Genomic DNA, 27,119 nt, shown 5'->3' with positions numbered 1-27,119 from the left:
GATGATGATACAGTGCGTGATTTACATTTTGCAATCAGTTGCGGCGATATGAATAAGTTGTGTAGCCTACATACAAAATCAAAAGCACTGTATTTTGATAGTAATCATTGCTTGGAATATTGAATACTTTATTGGACAGAAATGTAAACGGCACAAGGTATACAGTCAAAAAGGAGAACACAAAAAAGTCCCTGGGACTAGTTTCCATTGTTGTGGCCCTGTATTGCTGCTAGAGCTGACTGTTGAAGACTCCAGCTCTTTGGGAAACAGAAAATCTATCCTCTTGTCAGGACCTTGCAGGTGCTGTCAGAGGATGGGGGTGGGATGCTCTTGCCTCGCGTATAGCTACACAGACTCATCTGCCTTTGCAATGCTCCATAGTGCTCTCATAACATAAGTAACGGGTACTGTGTGTTGTGTGTATATATACGGCATTCCATTTCACAGGCGCACCTTGAACGCAGCGCGCGTCCAGGCGTCCCCATTGACCGAACGGCAACGGAACGACGGGAACGGAGCCCCCGGCCGGACGGGACCGCCCATGCGCGCAGACTTCTGTCCACCGGGCAGAAGGAAGAAAGGGGGCGGGCGGAGAGATATCTCTCTCGTCTGTCGTTTATACTTCGTTCTAAAAACATTTCGAGGGGGAAAAAAGTCCTCCGAAAGAAGGAAAGAGAATGGACGCGCAGAAGGTAAGAGAGCGAGAGAGAGAGAGAGAGAGAGAGAGATACCGTATACACAGGGAGTGAGAGAGGGAGAGAGAGCATTGCAATATAGGGAAGCGAGAGAGAGAGAATGTCAAGATGTCACGACATGATATAAGTGAAAGAAATGACGTATGATTCGTGTTTCACCTTTCGTTGCTCTCTCTCGATGATACGACGATACTTGTTCGAAGATTAATCATGATTACAGGCTTCTATTTACGTCTCGCGCGCCCGGAAGTGCCGCTATATTAAACTGCACCTGCTGCTCAGAGCCTTTAGAGACATTTAGTTAATGGCAGTAGGATACTTTTAGTAGTGACGTTACTATTAGAACTACTACTGCCACCACTTGCTGCTGCTGCTGCTACTTAGTGTAACTTGTTTATTACTAGGCTACTATGTAGACTGTACACAGGGTACTTATGCCACCACTGTAGGCTACCTTCTGCTCCTACACGTACTTATACCACCATACCTGCTGCTGCTACGGCGTATAGTATTACTACCACCAGTGCCACCACCATTACATTACTACTACTAGCCTATAGTGGTACCACTTTTACTGCTTAGTGCTTACCACCAGTATAAACAAAGCACATTGAATTGACTTGTTTAAATGTGCTATACAAATAAACAAACTCCCTTGCCTTAATTGGCTTACACCTGCACGTTAACAATATGCCAATAAGTATTGTTTGCACAGTCACACACAGACCCAAACGCACACGTGTACTTACAGTTTGTGTACATATACTAACCGGTATAGTTAGCAGCCAGATTAACTCTTATGTAATCCATAGGATTATAGACACACACACACACACACACACACACACACACACACACAGGAAGTAACAGAAGTCATAGCAGTAGTCCTACTAATGGTAGTAGGCTATAATTGCGACCAAAGGTCACAGATAACTATGACACCTTGCGTTTTTGTCACGTCACTCACAACAATTCCCGTCACTCTGTCATGTCACCTACAGTAACTCACCTATAAGCCCCCAGGTGCCCAGGTCATCGTGACATCATCATGACATGATCAAGGACCATATAAGCCTAACTCCTGATGTTTATTTGACCATGCATGGGTAGCTTGGGTGCCCCAGAGCGTGAATCTGCATGGGCACGTGATTCTGCAGGAACACTATCAACGTCGGGTCCGGGGGCCACCAGGTGTACAAATTGACCCTGTTGCTGCATTCACAAATGGCAGCTACAAAGATACAGTGTTCCTGTGTTATCATTCATTTTCAATGGAAGCAAGTGAAATTAAGATACAAAGATCTGATGTTTGTAGCTACTACAAAAGCAAAACTGGTTTCAACTTCAGCTCCAAATATACAAAGCTACAATTTAAATCCTGTGTAGCTTTGTATATTATATGGGTTCTGTAAGTCATAGGCCTATAACCAGTAAGACGCCCTGAGGGCAAGAAGCGACCCGTCTAGAGTTTGAATGGACAGGTATCAGTCAAAAGGGAGACATCGAAGAGAATAGACGGGTGGGTATAGGATCAACATATGGAATGTCAGAACAGGTCAGCTCCATATGGAGATCTAAAGGTTTGAGGTTTGAGGTCAGATGTAGAGTTGCTGGCCGGCTCCATATATGCAGATCTAGGTGATGATCCAGTCTTCTCCATGTATGGCTATCCAGGGTTTGATGAGGTCAGTGTCGTGTCACGAGGCCTGAGGGACTGACGGCCATATAGGTGGTGTGACGGAGCGTCGGACGGCTTTTGCAGGTTTTCATATTGATAATAATATCATATTCATAATATATAATAATATTTGATACCATGGGGGAAATTCAGATTTCAGCTTCACCCAACTGATTGCTGCCCAAGTGGTCAGACGTGAACGGGCAGTTAGGGGTGCGCAGGGACACCTCGGCAGATTACCAGGGCCGGGAATCGAATGCTGGGACCTTCTGTTTCCCATGCAGGCAGCCTCTCTAGTCTCTACCCATTCAGCTATGGCCGCTCCAGAATGGGCTCCAAACTGACCCATAGGGTACACGCTCAGAGTGTACTGAGGAGTTTTGCAGAGATTGGGGCCCCAGAGATTATTATCATTTATATCAAATTGGGGTCCGTGGCGTGGCCTAATGCATACGTCCTTGAAATGAATAAGGTTGAGAACCACTTCACTGGAGGGTCCATCCCCACCGCTGAATGTGTGCCAGCCCCAGAGAAGGTGCACCACTGTAGAGGTGGCCGGGGTGGGGTGTGTGTAGGCATGGAGGTCAGTGTGGACATGGAAGGAAAGTTTATTTATTGTTTATTGTTTGTTTGGATCCCCATTAGCTACTACCTTAGTAGCAGCTACTCTTCCTGGGGTCCACAAAGAGAGAGGGAATGAAAAGAGCCGGACAATAGAATGGAACAAAGGATCAGCAGAGGAGGGGAGGGAGAGGAGAGGTCATCTCTGTCCATTCTCTCGTCTCTTTCTTCCTCTCTTTCTGTCCCACTGAAAGTGGATAGATCTGTTCCATCAGCTGAACTACTAGTAATAATTCAATTTGTATAGTGTTAACTTATTATACTACTCACTACCAGTTGATGCTGCTGCTATTACAGTACTACTAGTATTAGTAGTAGTTGTTGGCTTCTGTGAAGTCAGCCCAAACCCTCAGGTTTAGAAACAGTAGCTTTCAAGCTCGACTTACAACACACACACACACACACACACACACACACACACACACACACACACACACACACACACACACACCACACACACACACACACACACACACACACACACACACAGATATTGTGTTTCAGACACCTGACTCTAGCAGCAGCAGAATGATTGGGCTTCACGTGCTGGGTCAGTAGATGTGTGTACATGGATACACTGTAATGACTCCATTACAGTGTATCCATGTACACATGGAGCTGGTAACTGGTCAAACACCAGCTAATAACAAGATTATTATTAATAATAATGATAATAATAACAACAACAATAGTAATAATAACTAGACAAGTGCGATTCCGGGAAATTGCAAGTGTGATTGCACTGACGCGAGCCACGCATGTATTGATTCTTCGTGTGGGAAGCCATTTGCACACATGGGTTTATACCAGAATGTTCTGTTCTTGATTAATTCTGTCTTGCCATTTGTATATTTACATATTGTGATGTCACTCCTGTCTGATTGGACCTCATATTGTCCAATCAGAAAAGTGACAATAATGGACGTTTTGCCTTTTGGGGTCTCTCGAGACAGACTGTTGAAAAGAGGGCCCTTTGTTTTGCAGATGCATTCCCAGATTGCAGAAAAGGTTACAAAAAACGTCCATTGAACTCAATGAACAAAAAAGGGTTAACAAAAAACAGGATTACTTTAGGTGACATTAGGTTCTCAGACCTAGAACAATAGTGTGTGTTGCCTACAGCAACCACACTAACAACAATCATAATACTATATAACCTAATATTTGATTCAGTTGTAGCAACTGCAGTAGAAGCAGTATTTGTATTAGTAGTAATAATAGTAGTAGCATTACTAGAAATAACAGCAGTACAATTATGTTGTAACTTGTTCTCTGGCCTAGTTGGGAAGTCAACCTTAAGAGATCTGTGTGTGTGTGTGTGTGTGTGTGTGTGTGTGTGTGTGTGTGTGTGTGTGTGTGTGTGTGTGTGTGTGTGTGTGTGTGTGTGTGTGTGTGTGTGTGTGTGTGTGTGTGTGTGTGTGTGTGTGTGTGTGTGTGTGTGTGTGTGTGTGTGCTCGTGTGTGTGTGTCTGACTCATACGCCCTGGAGAATCAGGTCAGAATGTTATACCCACGATGCATCATGACTTCTGTGCTCATATATAGTTACTCATATCTGTCTGCTCTTAAATTGCTTATATTTGTTTCTATTTTAGGCTACTTTATGCTAATTGTGTGTGTGTGTGTGTGTGTGTGTGTGTGTGTGTGTGTGTGTGTGTGTGTGTGTGTGTGTGTGTGTGTGGGTGTGTGCGCGTGTGCATGTGTGTGCGTGTGTGTGTGTGCATGTGTGTGTTGCTTCCCAGGAGGCCCTGCAGAGGATTATAGCGACGTTATCCAATAAGAATGAAGAGCTGCATAACTTCATGGAGACACTGAGTGATACGTTGTCTGCACTGCAGGTGAGCACAGAAACCCAGTCCTGGTTAGGATATAAAACCAGCAATACTAGAGGTCCTGTTAGGATAGAAATCCAGCCGCACTAGAGTAAGCCTTGCCGAGTGATGAGGCAGGAGCCTATCTCTTGTTTCTGTAGCGTGAGGCATCTTGATGTACAAGTACACCCCCTGAACAAAAACAAGGGTTCGCAACTTGCGAGCCCTTGTTTTTGTTCATGATATCTGTTAGTTTAACAGTTTGGCTCAGCACTAAGATTGGAGGATGTGCGTTTCATCTTATTCTGCAAGTACATCCCCTGGAGGTTGGACATGACGCTAGAATGTCGCAGGGACTTAACCCATTCCAACCAATGCCAAGCAGGGCGGCACTGCTGGGTCCCATTTTTCAGAGTCTTTGGTATGACCCGGCCCGGGGATCGAACCTCGACCTTCCAGTCTCAGGGCGGACACTCTAACCACAAGGCCACTGAGCTGGTACTGGTAAACCAATAACTTTCTGTCATACCAGGTGAATTCATCGGAAGTAACCAGAGATCTGGAGGAGGAATTTGACTCCTTGTTTTGCGTTCTGGCGGAGATGAAGGCGAACATGAGTGATGCCATCCGACAAGATCACACCAGAAAGGAACAGGAACTGCAGGTATGCTTACTCATGTGTACTGGTTTACTGACCCGTTCAATTGTTGTTTAGGGCAGTGGTTCTCAAACCTTTTCATGCCAAAGCCCCCCAAATTGAAGTTGCCTTTAGGACTGGTCAACCACATGCAACTGAAGAAGGCTCTGAGTCGACAACGCGGGCATCACACCGCTCCATACGAGCATGCTCACTGCATTGGTTTTAAGTGACTTAACCGATTGAAACCTGGAAAGCATTTGTGTCATTTTAGATTTTAACCACTTTAAACATTATTTTATACTTTGGCTGTTCAAAAATAGCAGATATACAAGCTCATAGTGCAAAATGTATGCACATCTTTGAATATATATATATATATATATATATATATATATATATAGGCTTCTTGGGTTCAAAACAAAATATTTTGAGATGGGGGTCCGTGGCCAAATACATATAATTTCGTGGGTCTTGACATGAAAAAGTTTGAGAACCTACCAACCTGCACCTCCATTGCACAGTACATATGGTGATTAGGTTACCATCCAAGACTGCACTCTGATTGATTGTGCTCCAGGCAGCTCATGATTTGATTGGCTGTGCTCACCGGGGATACTTGCGTAGCCTGATTACATTTGGACTGGAGACCAGCCTCCAGTCCAAATCAATGTCTAGAGGCAACTTCACCCTAAATCTTGGTTACTGATGCTTATTACTACTGTTGACTGACTGACTGACTGGTTTCTGCTTTACTGTCTGGTTACTGATTTCTCATTAGTTGCTGGTTGACTGGTTTACTGACCGTTATTGGTTTGGAATTGTTTTACGGAGTCAGTGACTGGTTACTGGATGCTACTGGTTTACAAACTGGTACTTGTTCACTGAGTGTTGACAGGTTCCTCCTTGACTGGCTGGTTACTGACTGGATCATCGGCTTTTTGGCTGGTTTACTGGTTGGTTGAATGGTTTAATTAGTCTGTGGTGAAAATTACTATCCTTTTTTTTTGTCTGGGCTGGTATGACATTAGTCGACTGGTTTACTGATTGACTGACTGCTTTACAGACAGTCATTGTGTTTCCTGTCCTCTGGCACAGAGCAGAGCAGCTCTGGAGTTGTCAGAGGAGCTGATGCACACTTACATGTGTGTGCGTGAGGAGACGTCATAATGCATGAACAGCATAGAAACACATGTGAAATACTTCTTCTAGCAGCAGTATTAAAGGACCACTTTTCATATAATTGGTCCTCACTAATGTTCATGATAAAATACCACACATTTTTCTACTCAGTCTGTGTCTCATAGGAGGGCTGTGGGCAGTTTAGAAACCCATCCACCAGTCATCGTTAGGCACATTTTTTTAAACAAGATTATTTTATATATATATATATATATTTAGATTTGTATTATCGTGAGAACGATGGCTTCCATTATCGCATTGCAATTTTTCAGGAATCGAAAGCCTGCAGTTTTTATTAGCTTGGATTTTCCATTGATGACCAGCTATTGTCAAAGTTACCTTCCCAAGCAGTCATGTTGAATTGCTGACTGTAGCCTAGCTTGTTACCTAAAATTATATTATCACAATGTCTAACATGTAAGCCTAGTTCAGACCAATTGTTTGTCACGCAACAAAACCGTTGCAGAACATTGCAGAGGAAAATCGCAGCAGGTCCTGTGATGCCGGCTGATTGAGTTGCAAGAAATTCAGCTTGTCAAATCGGAAGCGACATGTTGCAATGTAACAAGCTGCCATGTAACTGTATACACATGTCAGCCCCCCCGCCACCCACACCCACGCGTACACACAAATTGCACACGGTCTAGTGATATGTGAGTCCCTCCTTTTTTTGTGACCCACTAGCTTGCGAGAGGATGAGACAAAGAGAGTGAGTGAATGAGAGAAAGGCAGGGAGAGCGCAGGCCTAATATTTTCATAGAAGAGTATATAATAATAATGTAATATATAATAGGTTGACAACATGCTACTGTATGTAAACAGTCCCCACTCAGCTTACTGTGTTGATGTTTGCTGTGGAAACGTGTGTTGCAGCTCGGTGGCTTGTTGTGGACTGTCCAGTTTTATAACGTTGCAAATCACAGCTTCTGCGATTCTGTTGCAACACGGCTCATTAGGTTCACAATAACTGTCGCTGACGGTGTCACGCAGGGTCGTTGCATTTTGCTGGACAACATAATCCTGCCTACACAATCCATTAATTATGTTAACGGAAACACTGGTTTAATTTTTAAATGAAATGTTATTTTACGGATTGCGTGCATGCAAAGGCGCACAGGAAGGCATCTTGAGAAAGAGTTGTTGCCATGCAAAAGCTATAATTGTAAACTAGTTGCTTGTTATATTTTCAGTGATTAGATGTATTGTGATGGAAGTATTCTCTCGCTTCATCTCATGCGCTCTCATTGTCATTCTGCTCTCTCTCTCTCTCTCTCTCTCTCTCTCTCTCGCATGCATGCACATTCACACATGGTGTAACCTTGCATCAGCTGATGCCCTCTCTAACAATCTATGCTCAATTTAAGAAGATAAAAAAATCACACCTGTGTAAAGTGAGTGGTGCAACTTCGTGTGGGGGTCCCCGGGGGGTCCCTGGAAGTTCCAGGTTCCGGTGAGCCGCCCCACGTCCGAAACGGTTGAGAAATGACAGAGTTACCGTGTGGGGGTTCCCGGGGGGTCCCCGGAACATCCAGACCCCCAGGAATGTGCCCAGGGGGGGGCGGGCCGGTTCCAGCAAGCCGCCCCATGTCCGAAACGGTTGAGAAATGACAGAGTTACAGTGTGGGGGTCCCTCTACTGTACGGTCACTGTACTGGCACACCCAAAATCATATATACAGTTAACATGTGTGTTTGTGTGTGTGTTAGGTTGCGCAACAGTGAGACTTGGTGGTGAAAAACAACCATGCTATTTTCATGCTCGGACAGACCCAGGCAGCCAGCCAGCCAGAGACACACATAGCTCCGTAAGGGAGTGGGTGCACTACCCCAAAAAGTGTATTTATACTCCCAGTGCCAGTGGTGCTGGGGCTCAGCAGGAAATATCAGGGGGTACATGTCTTATAGTAAAAGATTACTACTAACTAGCCAATTTATAACAACGCTCCTGTACCTGCAGGCTTATAGGAAGTACCAGTACTAGCTAATCACAGATATGCCGCTAGATTTATAACAAATACATGTATTTGTTATTAATGAGCCATCATCATATAAAATGATTATGCATATGCCATGTTAGCTACAGTTACATACTGTAGATCATGCTGAGCTCAACACCTTTGTTTAATTTTGAAGTAGGCCTATTTATATTGAAGAAATATATGAAGAAAGTCCCCACTCCACACACACAGTGACAACGCTCCATGTTTACGCACAGACAGACGCAATCTGCCACATTGTTTGCTTAATTTCCTTTATTTTATGTGGATTGCATTCACACCTGCAGTGAATCGAAGTCAGGTGCGTTTGGAAGCGAAGCGAACCACAGTTTTTTGGTGAAGTAGAATGCATTTGTTTGATGCGCACCAGAATTCAAATGAGCTTTCACACCTGCCAAACGAAGCGCACCTTCCGACAATACACAGCAGGATTCGTTTTAATTGCAGTAAAAGATCCTGGTGTGAAGGTGACCTTAATGTCTGCACACATTCAACTCCAGATGTCCGAGCTGTTCGCCAACCAAAACAAATAAAGTCTAATAGTCTGGAAATCATGTAGCGTTGCCGAACGGGCACGCTGCATTTGAATATAAAATGTTTTGGGTTATTCAATCAGGACATCCCTACTTGAATCCAATGTAAAATAATTATGTCATTGGGGTTTATGAGTTGAGAGACCAGTCTGTCTCTTTTCTCTATCTCTTGTTGATTACAAACATAATTACCACAAGGAATCAACAGTTATACGTTGCGGATAATACAGAACATTGAATCACAGCAATCTTGAGAACAAGATGGAGTGGTAGACAGATGTATGTGTATGCCAAAGAGAGGGAGGAGCAACCACTGCTGCTCAGGAGATTGGGAATTGGAAGGTTCCCGGTTCGATGTTCCCTAGCATCGTGTCAACATCCTTGAGGAGGCACCGAACTAGTTCTGTAATAACTCGCGATACGATTCACAATACTAGGTTCACAATATGATTTTTCAAGATGTATTTATTTTTCCAAGATTTATTTTCTGACCGAAAATGATATGATTTACACAAATCCAATATTTAATTTATTTTAATTGTTTTTTTTAAATTCAAAAGCAAATGACTGAAAACTCATTTATCAATTCTCTTCCTGCATGTGATTTATTCACGGTTTAAAAATGTGTCACCAGTTTGAATCAATTTACGATATGTTACATGCCTACAGCCCTACACTGAACCCCTAACTGCTCCAGGTTTGTTCCAAGTATGGTTGCCTCTGCCACCTGTGTGTGAATGTGTGTAAATTGAAAGGAGCTGTTAAAAAAAATTGCAACATTTACTAGTATTCAATCAAGACAGTAAATATGATTTGCAGTTTCATACTGCTCTTTAATGTTTGTTGGTAGAAATTCAACTGCATTCATTAGCCTACTATTATTTGGACATGTCTCCTGTCCTGGTGGACCTGGTAGAGATTTGCACGCTACTGAGCGCACCTTTCTAGTTGACTGAGCGGTTTACTAGTCGACTGACTGCTTTACTGACTGTCAGTGGGTTTCCTGTCATAAATCAGCTGGCACAGTGCAGAGCAACTCTGGAGTTGTATGGGGAGCCGCTGCAGTTCTGACTCTCATTTACTGGTTTAGTTTAGCCATTCTCTGCCTCGGAGCACCTCCCAGTGGGGTGCAGAGCTACTGCCCAAATAGTTTGAAGGCACTGTTAGTACAACCCGGCCTAGGGGTCACCAGGTGTAACACAAAAGTGGTCTCCCTCCTACCTAGTTCCCAAATACAATCAGTCAACACCATTTGAAAAGCCAAAGTACAGTGATTTATTTTATAAGTTACAGTTACATCAAATACATGGGATAAATTACCTCAGGGTGGGCACCTGTACAGAACATTACTCAACTAAAAGAAAACATATGCTTACCTTCTCCAAACACAAAACAAACACAGGTATCTTACCTAACATCAACTAAAGAAACACACTATAAACAAGGAAACCAAAGGAAAGGACACCCACCCCTACATTACCGAGAGTAAACCATGTTGACAGTGAAACTTCCTAAAATACTGGTAATGGCTAACTAAAAGCACCAGACTGGTGTGGTTGGGAGACTGGCATGGAGGAAGACATCTGCAGATCTGATGGTAGGCAGCTTTATACTCCAGACCAGAAAGCCAGGAGCCAATCACCTGTGAGGTTCCACCACTCAGCCAGTCACACTCAGCCACCACTCATTCACCATTCACACAAGCTGGTACTCACTCAGTCACTCACTCAATCAGTCACACACACCAAGAGGGAAGAAACTTACACATATGACCCATGGTAAAATAACAGGCACCCTGTGAGGGCAGAGCACGATTTCCAGAACGCACACCTACGGTACTGCTCTTAGTTCTTGGCTTATAGCCTGCCCTCTGGGCTGTCCTTGTGTGACATTGTTTGGCCACTGTCAGAGCCTTTATTTAACTCTGTCTGTAAAGCCTGTAGTGCCATGTGCAGTGATAGTTAGTTATCTTCCTGTCTTCCTGTTCAACAGGGCTATAATAGTGCCATATTGATCCAGGGCTTGAGTTCTGACTGGTTTAGTACTGACCTGTATACTGTGTTACTGACTGGTTTACTGACTGTTGGTAGGGCTGTCACGATTACAAATTTAAGTTGACGATTAATTGTCACACAAATAATTGCGATTAACAATTTAATTGTGTGGGGGTTTTTTTTTGCACTGAACATTGGAATGTTAAAATTTGTATTTCTGTTTGCCTTTTAGGCTTCATAATCACAAATTGCACAGGGCAGATATGACAAATAACTTAGATACAAAGAAATCACAGACACATTTAACAATTTTTTCTTTACAAAAATGTACAAAATAGCGTCACTTCATGACGTGTTGTAAGCTTGTACATTTGCTATTTCTGCTATTTTTGAAAAATGTTTGAAAATTTATAGACATTTCTCAACATGGAAACGATTGACGATTACAAAATAATTGCAATTATCTCAAATAATTGTGATGATTGTGACAGGCCTAACTGTTGGTGTGTTTCATCTCTGTAGAAGCAGCTGGCACAAAGCAGAGCGGCCCTGGATTCTTCCGAGGAGCTGATGAACTTCGCCAACGGCACCCTCCTCTTGAAAGACGAAGAGGACTTTGCCCAGGTCTATAGATCCTTTTATGAATCCGGATCGATTGGAAAGACCCCTCTGATCGATTCGAATAGGCCTCCATCTCATTGGTTCAATGTGCCGCAGAATGTGTCTCGGCCAATGAGACGAGCTGCCGGCCGCTGAATACGTCCTCTGTTTCCCCCGTTCTGTGATTCTTGTCCTTTTGATTTCCACCGAATGCTAACGCCGCTAGCGCTAACCTTTCACCCTCCACAGCGATGGCTGCACTCTTCCCTCTCTATCTCTCCCTCTCCACTCTCTCAACTCTCTCTCTCTGTTAATCTCTGTCCCCTTATGCCCCCCTTCCCCCCTATCTCTGCGCTTCTCAATTTAGTTAATTTGACTTTATTGGCATTAATGCGAATACATTTACTCAACATTAAAACATTTAGTCAACATCACTACATGAACCACTTAAACCCTACATACTTTGTTCAGTTGTATGTCAAATAGTGAAAATATGCATTATTTATTTTCACGAATTTTTTAGACTTTTTACCAGATGTTCACCTATTATGGTATGCCCAGAATAGGGATGCTAGGGCTCATTTGGTTAATATAATTAACCAAAGAATATATTTCCATAAACCTTAATAAAGTCTAATAAAGTAAAGTCTTCCCTTAGGAGTAGGGTTGAGACGATGATGTTTTGATCATGGAACATTTATGAGCCTTGTCGTCAACGCTCCTCATTGAGTCCGCCACTTCCCCTCCCTGTCTCTGTATCTGTGTCATTGGTGCCTGTATGGATGATGATGTCATTAGTGTAACCTATTTTGTATAATTTGGGAACAGCATCCTTTGGTCCAGAATCCTGATTATGAAAACGAGTTAGGTGAGGTTTAATCATTTTGTCCATTTCAGTGTTACGAATCAAGCTCTTTCAGTGTGCTTTTGCCACTCCTTAACCCATTTTGGGGGCGGGAACCCCTTTTGGTGTTAGCATTATGTTATGCTTTAGCTATTGAAAAATAGCAGATCTACAAGCTCATAGCGCGCCACCGAGTGGCGCGCTACGAGCTTGTAGGTCTGCTATTTTTGAAAAATCAAAGAACCACTGACATAGAAACAGCTTTTTCAGAAAACTGTCAGGATGTAGAAGACATTTTTAGAATCTGATCTCAGGTCAAAATGGGTTAAAATCCCAAACGTACTCAAGCCTGTTCCTGACATACTGTACACTACAGCAATGTGAGCGAGCAAGACAATAATTATTTTATTGTGTGAGATCTGCACACTACTTTCTACCCATTCCTGAATACAGAATCATTTCATCATTACAACATGAAGTACAGAAGCATTGACTTCATTGAGAGTGAAGTAAATTGGATGCTCAAATGGTATAATGGTCAACCAGCACATCAGTAGCTTCTCAGGGCTGTCTCCTCAATTTGCTCGTGGACAACTTCATATTTATATTTCAGTATTGTTCCTCACAGCCGTCCAACACTATAGGGATAACATTATAATAGTTCTTTTGATCTCTTTCTATCTATGCCTGCATGTTTGCGCATGCACACTGTAGAGGCAATCTGAAGTCAAATGCTGTGTACTGTATGTGCTGAGTTATTCCTCTCCTCACCCAATGAGTTGTTTATGCCCCTAGTTCATTTCATAACTAGGGGCAGATCCAAAGTGATCCGCATCGATCCCCACTGTGACTGTAACTTTGGTTTTAAATAACTACTCACTTTCTGCCTACTAACAACAATTTCCATTTCTCTCTTTGTCTTTTTGTGCAATCTTTCCTCTTTCTTCTCCTTCTTTTTCTTCTTCTTTTTCGTCTCCTTCTTTCCCAAGGCTGCGAGGCAGATCAAAGATAGGTACGGTATCTACTTTTGAATCCTTCTCGTCTCTCTTCCTGGTAGAAGTTGTGTGTCGTAGTTTTCAGATCGGCCCAGGACAGAAGTATTCAGTAGATGCTGCTGATCATCAGCACATTTCCAGCATGAGGTTTTGTGGTAACAAGATCCATGTCGGCCACTAGATGCCTTTCCGTTCACCCATTTCCCGCCCAAAACCCCACCGGTACAGATTTTAGATTTGAGATGTACGAACAAAAACGCCTTGAAATAAAGGGTTGTGTTCGACCCCATGCAGGAATAGCCGCGGATCTATGAGATCTATTTATTTATTTTCGACCTTTGTCATCTTGTTGATTTTCTATTTTGTTAGATTTTTGGACTTTCGTAGTTTTGTACCATTGTTTTGTTTTTTGTTTTTTTTACTAATTTGTTGTCACTGTCTTGTGAGTTTAAATGCTAACCCTTTCCATGCCATCCTCGTGTTTATTTTGTTATTGTGTTCAAAAGTGCAAGTCTTACAGAACATAGAGAGTGCACTTGAATATCGTTATGATATTATTATATAAGAAATATAATGAGCACGACCACAAAAATGTAGTTTAGAAAATATCTTACATAATATTGTATTGTAAAATGAGTTTGTTGTATTATATATTAAAAACAAATATAGGTACATATACAGATATAAGATGTATATGTATACATAGTTTATAACATATAAAAAAGTGTAATTTTGCTTTATGCATGCAAACACCCATGACCCATGCATGTCTTGTGGCATTGAGGGGGCTGTTAGATTTTGCTGTGGTGCTAACTGGCTAGCTAAAGAGCATGCTAATCTCTATTTTAATTCTCTTATCCTTCTGTTTGACTGTTCTATTTCATTCTACTGATTCTATTTGACTATTCTATTCTACTATATACTGTTCTATTCTAATATACTCAATTACTCATTTATATGTTCCAGTGGCTCTCAAAGTATTTCATATCAAGGACCCCCACATTTATATGCATTTGGCAGACACCCATCTGAAAATATTTTACCCTGTATTTTATATGCACCCCCCATACAGATTTGTGTTGTCAAAATGGAAAACAAAAAATAAATACTCAAGATCTTTAGCCCACAACGTGTCACATTGTGATGTGTTGTGAGCTTGTAGATTAGCTTTTTTCAAATAGCCCACAAGGATCCTAGGAGTCCCTGGACCCCATTTTGAGAACTACTGCTATATTTCTACTATATTCCATTGTGTTCTATTTCACACTATCCTGTTTGATTATAGTTTATTACACTCTTTATGTTCCATTTTCTTCTATTATACTATATCCCAGTGGTTCTCAAACTTTTCAGGCCGCAACCACCCAAAATAATCATACTTGAACTGGGGAACCCAGTAACCCACCACCCTGACAAACACTTTGAATTGTTGGAGTTGCGCTGTTACATGTAGTTTGACTCGGTTCCACTGAGTGATAAATGTAGGCTTTTTCTTATATTATTTTATTATACTATATTATACTATAGTATAGACAAACTATAGTTTGTTGATTACTTTTGTTGCCGTAATGGTCTTTTCCTTTTCATTATTTTTGTTGGCATTAAAAAGGCCTTAAAAGTCCATGCATTGTCACTTCTGCCCCCCCCCCCCCCCCCCCGACCCACAGGTTGAGAACCACTGCTATATTCCATTCAAATCTAGTGTGTTCTCCTCTAGTCTATTCTACTCAGTTCAGTTCTACTATACTGTTATTCTACCCTGTGCTCTATTCTACCCCATTACATTCTACTCTGCCTTATTGCATTCTATTGTATTGGATTTGTTCAACAGGGTTACCATGGCGCCCGCCTTCCGGTTGACAATGAGGCCGACGGCTTCTGCGAGTCTCAGTCACCTCACAGTAGATTTCAGAATAGAACAACGTCTTCTACAGGGCCTCCATTTTCTACCTGGTATTTATTATTATTATTATATATTTTTGAATTTATTTATTGGCTTTTGTACCCCCATTTTCCATCCATCCATCTTCAACCGCTTATCTGGAATCGGGTCGCGTGGGCAAGAGATATCCAGACTTCCCTTTCCCGAGCAACATTAGCAACTTCCTTCCTGGGGGATCCAGTGGCGTTCCCAGGCCAGTGTGGAGATGTAATCCCCCCATATGGTCCTTGGTCTGCCATGGGCTCTCTTCCCAGTGGGACGTGCATCGAAGACCTCCCTAGTAGGGAGACGCTCGAGAGGCATCCGTACTAGATGTACAAACCACCGTCCTAAGCAGTCTCCTTTCCAAGTCAAGTAGCAGCGGTTCCCCCCCCATTTTTTCTCCCCCAATTTAATCGTTCTGCTAATTATTTCCCCCACACACATTTCTGGGTGTTGTCACTGCTGGTATCCTACTGACTCACTTGCCACGTGCGTGCGTGCGTGTATTTGTTGTTATCATCAAATATATAAATGCTAGGAATGTCTTCTACTGTGACTTCAATTTCTACCTGACTTCATTTTCTACATGCTCTATTATTATTATTATTATTATTATTATTATTATTATTATTATTATTGTTGTTTCATAGCTTTGTCTTTCTGTCCCATGCAGTTCCCAGAGCTCCAGAGATAGACCTTTCAGAGTGTGTTGTGAGTGACAACATGGTAACAGTTGCCTGGCGATCGCCCCCTGGTGGCGATGAGAGCAAGGTGGACCAGTATGAGTTGGAATACCGCAAGACCGACCACGAAGGACTCGCACGAGTCCGAGACCAGAAACCCTGGGAGACGATAGAAGACATCAGGACCACTCAGCACACATTAACAGGTCATATTATAAACCTGTACATACAAATATTATACATTATATACATGCATCGTTGCTGTCAAGCGGAAACCTTGTATTTTCTTTTTTTTCTTTACTTAAATACTTAAACTTAATTAATGCACTACTGCCTACTTTGTACTTGGGGGGGGGGGGGGGGGGGGTGGAACCTGGGTGAATGTCAGGTTTTCACCCGACAGAGACGATATGATAAATAAATGCATATAAATATGACAAACAACATGTAATGTCTCTCTCTCTCTAGGTCTCAGGTTCGATTCCAACTACATGAACTTTCGAGTCCGAGCGCGGAACAAGGCGGCAGCTGGCGACTACTCTGACCCCGTTACCTTGGAAACCAGAGGTCGGCTCTATTTTTATGATATATTTATTTATTTGTTTGTTTCGTTGTTGCTTGAAAGTTCTTGCAAGTGTTCTCGGAGTTTCTTCATGGTGCTTGAACTGCATGTTGCTGTTATGTATATACGGCATATGAAAGCATTTTTGTCAGTCCTTTAAAGTTCTTAAAAATCACACTTGTGTGAAGTGAGAGGCTCCTGGTAATGTTTGTTTATTAAAAGTCCATAGACTTGGCTGCTAGTTTTTAGACACATTAAATGTGTCTAAACAAACATTATACTTGGCTGCTACATGTCTAAACAAACACTAAAAGTCCATATACTTGGCTGCTACATAATTCCCGAAAGCCAGACGTTGGCGGAGCTAGCGGCTCTCAAAAAGCAGTTGATCTGATCAGTTTAGCAAGAGAAATCACTGTTGATGGTTCTTGATAGGACTTAGCTATTTTAAAAGACTATGCCAGGTGCTTTGAGTTGTGAAAACACCTGCGAGTTCTTGAAAGTGCTGTTGGAATTGATCAATTAAGACACAGTAAATTTGATTAAGAGAACTCAACATTTATAATGCTTAAAATGTATTTGCTCGTGAGGTGTGTTTGTAAGGCCTCTCTGTGGTGCTTGTGAAAGTATTTTTTCAACACTGGCAGTGCTTTAAAGTCCTTCGCGTTTGCGATCGTAAGACCTCTCGGAGATGCTTTTTCTTTTTTTTTAATAATTTTTATCCCACAATTTTGTAACCCATTTTTCACCCCTGTGTCAATTATCTAATGTGATCCTGGGCTCTACACACCCTCCGCCAACCTAGTCCCCATATATGGGGGACATGGGGAGAGCAACGGACTTGAACTCATGCTTCCTTCATGCATGAGTGTCCAAGTTGCTCCTTTTACACCTGACGGGGGAGTTTCCCTGGTTGGACGTAGCGCGTGGAAGGAACACGTTATTCCAACCAGTTCCTTTCCCCTCCATCAGGCGCCCTGGCTGACCAGGGGGAGGCAGTTTAGAGACCAGGATTACTGCATGTTTTTTGTGAGGGTACCTACCCTAGTGGACACGGGGAGAACATGCAAACTCCACACAGAAAGGCCAACCCCGCCTCGGGTATGGGCACTGATGACGCGGATGAGGAAACACGCCGCCAGCACCCACAGCGTCCCAAGCGGGAATCGAACCCAGGACCTTCTAGCTGTGAGGCGACAGCACTACCAACTGTGCCACCGTGCACCCCTCGGAGATGCTTTTGAACACAACTGTGACGAATCACACTTTGGATCCACTTTGGAAAGTGATTGAAATTCCTTGTTTCCTTGTCTCTCCGTCACACAGCACTCAACTTTGCCTTTGATGCCTCGTCTAGCCACGTCAACCTGAAGGTGGAGGGCTCCACCGTGGAGTGGGACTCCACGGGGGTAAAGGGCCAGGAGGGAAAGGTCAAGGGCAAAGAGAACAAGGGCAGGTGAGTCGCTTTCCTTGGAAGAAATCCCCCTCTCATTTACTTTCTCTTGTTTCCTCGGTGACATTTGACCTGTGCATTCTGTTTGTCCCTGAACAGCGCCCTCCTTACCAATCTGAAGAACTCGTCCAGGTGAACCCTTTAGACCCTTAGTGTGACCTCTGGTGTGCCCCTGACCTTTCTTAGCCCTCTAGCTAGCATGTGATGTGGCGGCATTTCACAATACATTAAGGGAACCTGTTTGGGCCTTTTCCCCATGACCTTATCTCCTCCGTTCGTGCTCATGAACACAGTACCATTTCCCTCCCGCCCCCAGAGTCTTGGACTTGGAACAAGTCTTGGACTCTGATATTCTAATACGTATTGCTCGTCAAATATCACCCAACAGGATGGGGTTGGGTGATATTGTCTTGCCCTACTGGCAAGAAATGTGGAGCTGATCTGTCCAGTGACAGACAGACAGACACACACACACACACGTGCGTACACACACACACACACACACACACACACACACACACACACACACACACACACACACACACTCAGTCGTTTGATTGAAATGTCACAGGCGGCTGGCACAACGATTGTGTTATCTATTTTGGCACAATTGAGCTCCGCAGGACTTATTTGGCCGCGGTCAAAAACAACGAAATGCAAAAAATACAAAAGTGAGCAAATCGAATAGTTACAGAGGTAAGGTTACAGAGGAAGTGGCCCCAGGGGTTTCTTTAATGTAGCTGCTATGCGGTTTGGTCATTCTTTTATCTTTTAGCTGAAGTTATGTTTCAAAAAGCTGGATGATTGATCGCGTCGCTTCTTTGTAAATGTTCATCGTCGTGAGTCACTAAACATGGCTGTGGTTGTCTATATCCTTCACATGAAAGTACGGGTCAGAAGTGATTGGGATCCTGATTTTGACGAGGGAGATCAGACAGATGACCAGGTTTACCACTCTTGCGGTTCACCATCATCAGGCAGATGCAGTTTTTTTTAGGCCTGATCTCTGAGGCCAACTTTGACATTAGAGTGACATTCAAATAGAAACTGTCGCCAGATAGACTGACCCTCAGAAAAGGGTCATCCCTATGTTCCCCGGGTTCTATGTTCCCCACTTACCTTAGGGCTATAGGTTAGAGACGACTAATCTCATATTTCGATTTAGGAGTGGAAATATCTTGATAGGTGACGGGGCTGGGTTATCAGATGTCACACTGTCCGACGTCAGCTTGGGGTTTAAGGGCCTACGCACACGTACGCACAACAAACATGAACAAACAAAAGGAGGAGTGAAAGAAAGTATGAAAGGGAGAAGAGAAAAGAACAAAATATTATGTTTGCCTTCTTATCGCTTCAAAATTATCTCACTGGGTTTTGCTGCCCTGTCCAATTCCAATAACTAATGATGCATCTTTTTAAAATATTGCTGCAAGGTTAATATTAATGGCATCATATTTGAAAACAATGTTAACACTCCCAACGCGGATCGCGTATCAATACGTTATCAATTAATCAAACGTCGGGTGCGGATCACGTATCAATACGTTTCAATCACTTTTTTATAGCATACTTTCATTCATCTTTTTACCCACCCGGACAATGAAGAACCATCGCCCTATCATTGCTGCTTAGTCCCGCTCACGTGATCAGAAAAAAAAACCAAAAAAAAAAAACCCCCTCCCCTCCTGAAAACAGGAGGGCGGACCGCTTTACGTGTATAAACCAGTGTAGAATGGCTGCGCCCATGCCGATGTAGCCCGTGTGTGAAAAGAATCATATTTCACCTAACCTCGCCTCACCAGGCTTTCCTCCACCTATTGGCTTTTATACTCGATTCCCCCCTCCCCTCCTGTTTCTCCTGCAGGAGGAGAGCCTTGCGAGACGGGGGCTCATGTCTCGGAAAAAAACATACGGAACGCTGTTACGCTGCCTAACACATGATCTGCAGATTCTGCACCAGATCGGCAACACACATGGACAGATGCATGTTTACTTCTTCATACTGTAGCGACCAAACGATCCCCGAGCCTACAATACTACGAACTAACAAACGAACTACAGTATCGAGAGGGGCCGCCATGACAACAGACAGTCTACCGTTGGTGGATCACGTATCGCCATGCAGAGCCGTCATAATCGGAGATCGCTCAGACGTGTGATTGTAACGCTTTTTTATTCATTATAATTGTAGTGATAAGACCGCAATGAACGCGTCGGGGACGTAATCGACCCGGGTGTAATGTATAACGAACTTTTCCGCGACCTAAACCGTGGTGTTGTCATCTGTGGAAGTCATTTTTTCCTTCTCGTCGACATCACAGCCGGGTGACGCTTTTTCCCCCCTCCATCGCCCCCAAGCTGCATGCCCATAGCCTGGCTTGGCCAGCCTCATAGCGGGGATTCACTGAAGATTCTTCCCCGGAGGAAACATCAGTGAACCCTCGCTATGAGTCTGGCCGTGCCAGGCTAGCATGCCCAGGCATGTTCCCCTACACTAGCTTGAAAAACAAAATCAGCTGATGACAACGCGTCTCACCGTTATACTATAGTTCTGAACCGAACGGTGGAATGGGACTTTTTATAGCCGTACGGATCAAGACTTTTGCTGCCCAATGTGCCCATGACCCCCCCCCAATGTTACTGCGATCAAAACAATGAAAGCAGTGAGATAGATTAGGCGAGGCGGCAATCATCATCAAAAAGAAAGCATAGTTATGAAGGTTTATAGTCAGACATTGACAGGCAGATATAACAATAAACACAATAAATATGCTATACATCCTATACATCGAATGAAAGCCCTGAATGTGTACTTTTACGAGGAAAAGAGTAAACATTGATCCCATGTACAGTTTGTCATAAATTGGATACTGGGTGGATGCACATTGCGCCCACCAGATATAACTGCAGAGAAGACATGGACCCGAACTCAATATTCACAAAATAAGGCCTATAGCGACATATAAATACTATATACCGTATGAAACAGAAGACTCTCTGCTTTCATAAGGAAAAAAATTGTACTGTAATAATAAAAAAATCACACCCCTGTGAAGTGAGCAGTGCAACTCTACTTCTCTACTTATTCACTACAGCTCGCTATATACGGACTGAGGCAGAAAGTCATGTAAACCTTTTATTTACAGTTTGGTCTGTAAACTTCTACTGTAATAATAAAAATCACACCCCTGTGAAGTGAGCGTTGCAACTGTTCTGTACTTATTCACTACAGCTCGCTATATACGGACTGAGACAGAAAGTCATGTAAACCTTTTATTTACAGTTTGGTCTGTAAACTTCTACTGTAATAATAAAAATCACACCCCTGTGAAGTGAGCGGTGCAACTGTTCTCTACAGTTGCACCGCGCAACTATAAAGAACAGTTGCACCGCTCACTTCACAGGGGTGTGATTTTTATTATTACAGTAGAAGTTTACAGACCAAACTGTAAATAAAAGGTTGACATGACTTTCTGTCTCAGTCCGTATATAGCGAGCTGTAGTGAATAAGTACAGAACAGTTGCAACGCTCACTTCACAGGGGTGTGATTTTTATTATTACAGTAGAAGTTTACAGACCAAACTGTAAATAAAAGGTTTACATGACTTTCTGCCTCAGTCCGTATATAGCGAGCTGTAGTGAATAAGTAGAGAAGTAGAGTTGCACTGCTCACTTCACAGGGGTGTGATTTTTTTATTATTACAGTACAATTTTTTTCCTTATGAAAGCAGAGAGTCTTCTGTTTCATACGGTATATAGTATTTATATGTCGCTATAGGCCTTATTTTGTGAATATTGAGGAGTTCACGTCCATGTCTTCTCTGAAGTTATCTGGTGGGCACAAGCTGCATTCAATAACCAATTACTGTCTAACTGTAGATGGGATCAATGTTTACTGTTTTCCTCGTAAAAGTACACATTCAGGGCTTTCATTCGGTGTATAGGATGTATAGGATATTTATTGGGTTCAATTTTATATCTGCCTGTCAATGTCTCTGACTTTAAACCATCCATAACTCTGCTCGCTGTTCAAGATAACCACTTCCAGGCAAATGCAGGTGTTGCAAAAAGGTCAATATCTCCAGAATGGAACATGGTAAAATCAAAACGTATTTTTTTAATTGAAGTGGACAAGTTCAGCTTTCTTTTGATGTAGGCGTGTGATTCTCGCTATAAGAGAACATTTTACTGTGGGCCCCCGAACAAGGCCTTTGTGCAATGTTAAACGGCAGCAACATCCAAATAGGCCTGTTGAGATCTTCCAGCAATCAAAGTGTTAAGAATACAGATTCAAGGCGATAGTTGTTTCAAGATGTCTAATGTTTAGCTCTAAATGTTTAAAGCTTTGATGTTTAACACTTGCTTAACACTTACCACTTTTATATTATGTTTATTTTTGTTAGCCAAGGGCTAACATTTCTCTCCACATCCCTCCAAATTGCGGCTTATTAGCATTACTGATATCAGCATCGTAGCATTTTAGCATTGCTTGTAAGAGGAATGTATTTTCTTTTATATGACATTTCTTTCCCTTTTTTTACTGTTTACTTGACTTGTAATAAAAGAAAAGGAAAAAAAACACGTTTTAACCCATTAAAACCAGGAAGGTTTTAGTTTTTGCGTTGGCTATTCAAAAATATCTACAAGCTCGCAGCGCGTCACTTTGTGCCACGCCGTGAGCTTGTACATCTGCTTTTTTCTTAAACGCTTTTGAAAGATCTTGAACATGTGAGAACTACTGATGAAGAAGGCATTTGTAGAATCTGCCTCAGGTCTTAGTGGGTTAAAAGTCCAAGGTACCTCTGGGCCTCAAGACACTCCATCACGTACTAACCCCTGACCTTTTCACCCATTCCAACCCTGTGCAAGAAGCGGGACCCCGTCACCCAAGAGGACGGCAGTGACCCGTTCTCCAGCAACCAGAGGAGGAGGAGGCGCGCGCGATCGCTTCACAGGAGAGTCCTACACAGTACTCGGTATGAAGGGGAAACCTTAATTATCTGTCAGTTGGTGATGGTCTGTCTGTCTGTCTGTCTGTCTGTCTGTCTGTCTGTCTGTCTGTCTGTCTGTCTGTCTGTCTGTCTGTCTGTCTCGATCTCCACACCGTTTGTTCTGACTAGGTGTCTCTGCCATTCCAGGAGATACCAGTATAGACTGTGGACAGCATTACTGGGAGGTTCGTCCCCATAAGGACTGCAAGTCCTACAGGTACTACCACTATACTACTACTACTATAGTACTAATATACTACTTCTACTACTCGTACTATACAGTGTGTGTGTGTGCGTGTGCGTGTGTATGTGTGCGTGCGTGTGTGTGTGTGTGCGCGCGCTCATGTCTCCTTCCCCGTCCATTGTGTCCCCCACCCTCCCCCAGTGTGGGTGTGGCCTACCGGAACCTGGGCAAGTTCGACCTGTTGGGGAAGAGTGGCGGTGCGTGGTGCATCCACGTCAACCAATGGCTACAGACCAGCCTCGCCGCCAAACACAACAACAAGACCAAGAGTCTGGATGCCGCGGCTGTCCCCGAGCAAATTGGAATCTACTGCGACGTGGACAGCGGTAACATATTAACCATGATACTGATATGATACTACTATCCATTGGGGATGTCCCTATCATGTTTGTTTGCTTCCGAACCGATTCTGATCATTTTATTTTGAGTTTCTGCCGATACCGATTTTCCCCGATCCCCGATTTATATTGTTAATATAGAACACTTATGCCATATCACAATAGTGCAATATCCCACATCACAGGCAATATCCAGTCTAAAATCATGATATGGATATAATATTGATACTAGGGATGTCCCTATCACGTTTTTAGCTCCCGATCCGATCCCGATCATTTGAAAATGACTATCTGCCCCGATTTCCGATCACGTGATTGGATCAGGACAACCCTACTAACGATGATACTGACATGATACTGACATCAGTATCATGTCAGTATGATAGTCAAACCACACATTAAATATTGAATTTTGAACATTGAACTAAACATTGAAACATTAAACTTTGAACTTTTTTTAATGTTGTACTGTAACTTGAGTATTAAACATTCAACTGAACATTAACATTGAACATTAAACACAGAACAAACATTTAACTGAACATGGAAGAAGACGAAACAATAAATGTCAAACATTAAACATTGAACTAAGCAATATTCAAGTGTAATCATGTTATCAGGTAGGTGGGCTATTAATCAGACATCTCTCTCTCTCTCTCTCTCTCTCTCTCTCTCTGTGTCTCTCTCAGGTCTTCTATCGTTCTATAATGCTGAGACCAAACAACTCCTTCACTCGTTTAAAGCCAAGTTCAACCAGCCTCTCCTTCCAGCCTTCACGGTCACTTAATACATTTGATTCTGTTCATGTTTTTATTTTTATGTTTTAATAACATTTGTGAATGTTTAACAATGGTTTATTGTAGATACATTTGTACATTTATAAAAGTAAATATCATAGTATGTTTAGTATGTTTCCTTGTAAAAGTGTTGGTAATGGTAGATGCATAAATGTTTTGTATTCATTTGTTTATTAATAAGTATGTATTAATAGTTGTACTTTGTTCATGTTGCAGGTATGGTTTGGCGGTTTGGCATTGTTTACTGGACTCCAAGTTCCCAGTGGGGTGAAAAGCTTACAGAAAACAGAGAATGGACTGACCGGATCCAACAGCAGCCTCAACAGCATGGCACAGTAGCCCCAACCCCCCCAACCCATCCAAACCACACACACCCCTACAACCCCACAAGACCACAGCCCCAAAACAGCGAAGCAGAAGGATGCAGCATTGCAGCTCGACCAATCTGATGTTGGCATCATCTTTTGAAATGTTAATATCACAATACATATCCGCAGGGGAAAAAAAGAAAAGGGAAAACAACAACAATGAATGAACAATGACCATGAAAGATGCAGAAATAACCCTTTGTGGGTTCTTAACAATGTAGATGGATACCAATACCATTCTACTCATATGCAATATTAGCTATACAGCCAGCCTCTATTCTCCATTGAAAGCAATATTAGCTACTCGCAGGGCGGAGCTATGTCTGGGAAGGTACTGCATCCCGTTTTGGCCAATGGGACCGGAGGTGGACTACTGATCTGTGTTCCAATGTAGTAATAGTCAAACAAGCTCTTCTAATAAATATTTATAAAACAGACAAACTTAACCACGTTCCACCTGCCCCAACCTATCTATTTTGGGCACGTCATTATATAGGCGACAATTTAAAAAAAAATCTAAATAGTGAAAATAGCACATCTACAAGCTCACAATGTGTCACGTCACCATGTGTTGTGAGCTTGTAAATTGTCTACTTTCGCTACTTTTGTGTGACACTGTGATATGAAAAGTTCAAAATGGATGATGAAGTTCTGAAAGAACAAGAAATGATCACATAGTGATATTTGTCAGGTGAAAGAAGCACTGGTTTCTTTATTTAGTAACGAACGCTCCTCTCAACCGGCTGGTCTCAATCATAACGTTACATAACATTGGGTGTCTCTAAAGATTTCTGTTACCTACTTCCTGTTACCTGGTCATGTGACCTGAGTAACCAATACATGACAGCAGCGTGTGTGTGTGTGGCAGCCAATCAGGACTAGGTCCTCAGTATGACTCATGTATGACTACTAGGTCTTCTACATTTCATGAGCATTCACTAGTCAGGTTTCACCTGACAAAAAAGATGAAATATGGAAATACAAGGTTTCTTCCCTGCAGCAACGATATACAGTATAATATATATTTATATATGTACATAAAATCTGCAAATGAACTAAGAAATCTTTTAGCTACAGACATTAATCCCAAAGAGAAAAACATTCATCTACGTATTTGTATTTTACTTTGACTCTTTGTTTTTTTCCATCCTTTAACTCTCATCCACCCGCCTCTCATTATGTTCTTCCTAGTAATTTCTGTGTTTACCCAGTGTTGTAGTTAGGACGTGTTATTCCTGATTTTTGGAGCCTTGTTTTACGTTTATTTCTTTATTTCTCTTTACTTTTTTTTTAATAGGGGTGGATGGTATGTTTATGTGTCAGGGTTGTCAGGGTTCCTGTGTTTTTCCGGCCGGCATTAGGGGGAATGATGTTCTTACTTCGCAAGATTTTGCCCCTGTAGCCACTGGACAAAGTCAAAACATCAGAAAGTCGATCGTTTAAAGAAAGAACAAGAAGAGCATGACCAATAATGTCGGACGAATCTGTCTGTTTACATAGAACCGCCACAATCTGTTTGGTACCATTTCTTGGTTTCAGATTTTCTTTTCACGTGGGAATGTTTCATACAGAATTTTATTTTTATTTTATTGTATTACAACAAACATTTTGAGCCACTGGGAAGTTTAGTTCTAGTTTCAGGAAATAGAGTAAGGTATTAGAAGGAATTATTTACAAGTTATCAATTATCTTTTGACAATCAACTAAATAAATCATAGCAGTGTTTTAATCGATGTAACAAAACGGTAGGCTACAATGAAATAAGAAATATAATATTTCTTCTGAAATTAAGGATAAAACTGAAGTCACCATTAAAGAGCAGACATCATAGTAGCACTTAAACCAAAAATGTTAATATGCATATTTTGTTTTAACTGAATGGAATGTCAATAGACATTTTGTAAATAATATGCTGAAATCTGCTGACATGACTTTACCCTGTTTAGGAATGAACATAAATCATTTTTTAATGTATGTAATATTCCCACTTGAATCTCCATGTTAAGAAATCAGATAGATTGATGATTTTTTTGCACACTACTGTATAAATAGAAACTATAGCTGCTTTACTTTGAATTAACGAGATATATGTATTTCTATGTAATTTTGTTTTGAAAATAAAATAATTGGAAAAACTGCCATTGAGTAACATGGCTGGTAACATGGTCCTGAA

At 42.1% G+C, this 27,119-nt stretch overlaps 1 protein-coding gene across 5 annotated transcripts; it reads left to right on the top strand.

The window, feature by feature from the left end:
• Positions 1-577: 577 nt before the first annotated feature.
• fsd1l (fibronectin type III and SPRY domain containing 1-like) lies at positions 578-27,119 on the top strand. 5 transcript variants are annotated; one of them, XM_079524594.1, is made up of 15 exons: positions 578-692; positions 4,736-4,831; positions 5,337-5,468; positions 11,669-11,770; positions 13,580-13,602; positions 15,417-15,538; positions 16,183-16,398; positions 16,661-16,759; positions 18,081-18,210; positions 18,307-18,339; positions 23,081-23,184; positions 23,347-23,416; positions 23,585-23,769; positions 24,471-24,559; positions 24,795-27,119. In XM_079524594.1, the coding sequence occupies exons 1-15, from the start codon at positions 678-680 to the stop codon at positions 24,915-24,917; spliced, it is 1,539 nt and encodes a 512-aa protein (XP_079380720.1). In that variant the 5' UTR covers positions 578-677; the 3' UTR covers positions 24,918-27,119. The 5 variants fall into 5 exon arrangements, with proteins under 5 accessions (XP_079380720.1, XP_079380719.1, XP_079380723.1 ...); XM_079524593.1 differs by having other exon boundaries at positions 23,078-23,184; XM_079524595.1 differs by having other exon boundaries at positions 661-692; positions 4,748-4,831; positions 23,078-23,184.

This window comes from Electrona antarctica (genome assembly GCF_951216825.1).
Source record: "Electrona antarctica genome assembly, chromosome: 16".
Taxonomy (NCBI): domain Eukaryota; kingdom Metazoa; phylum Chordata; class Actinopteri; order Myctophiformes; family Myctophidae; genus Electrona; species Electrona antarctica.
This window is presented reverse-complemented; position numbering and strand designations above follow the sequence as displayed.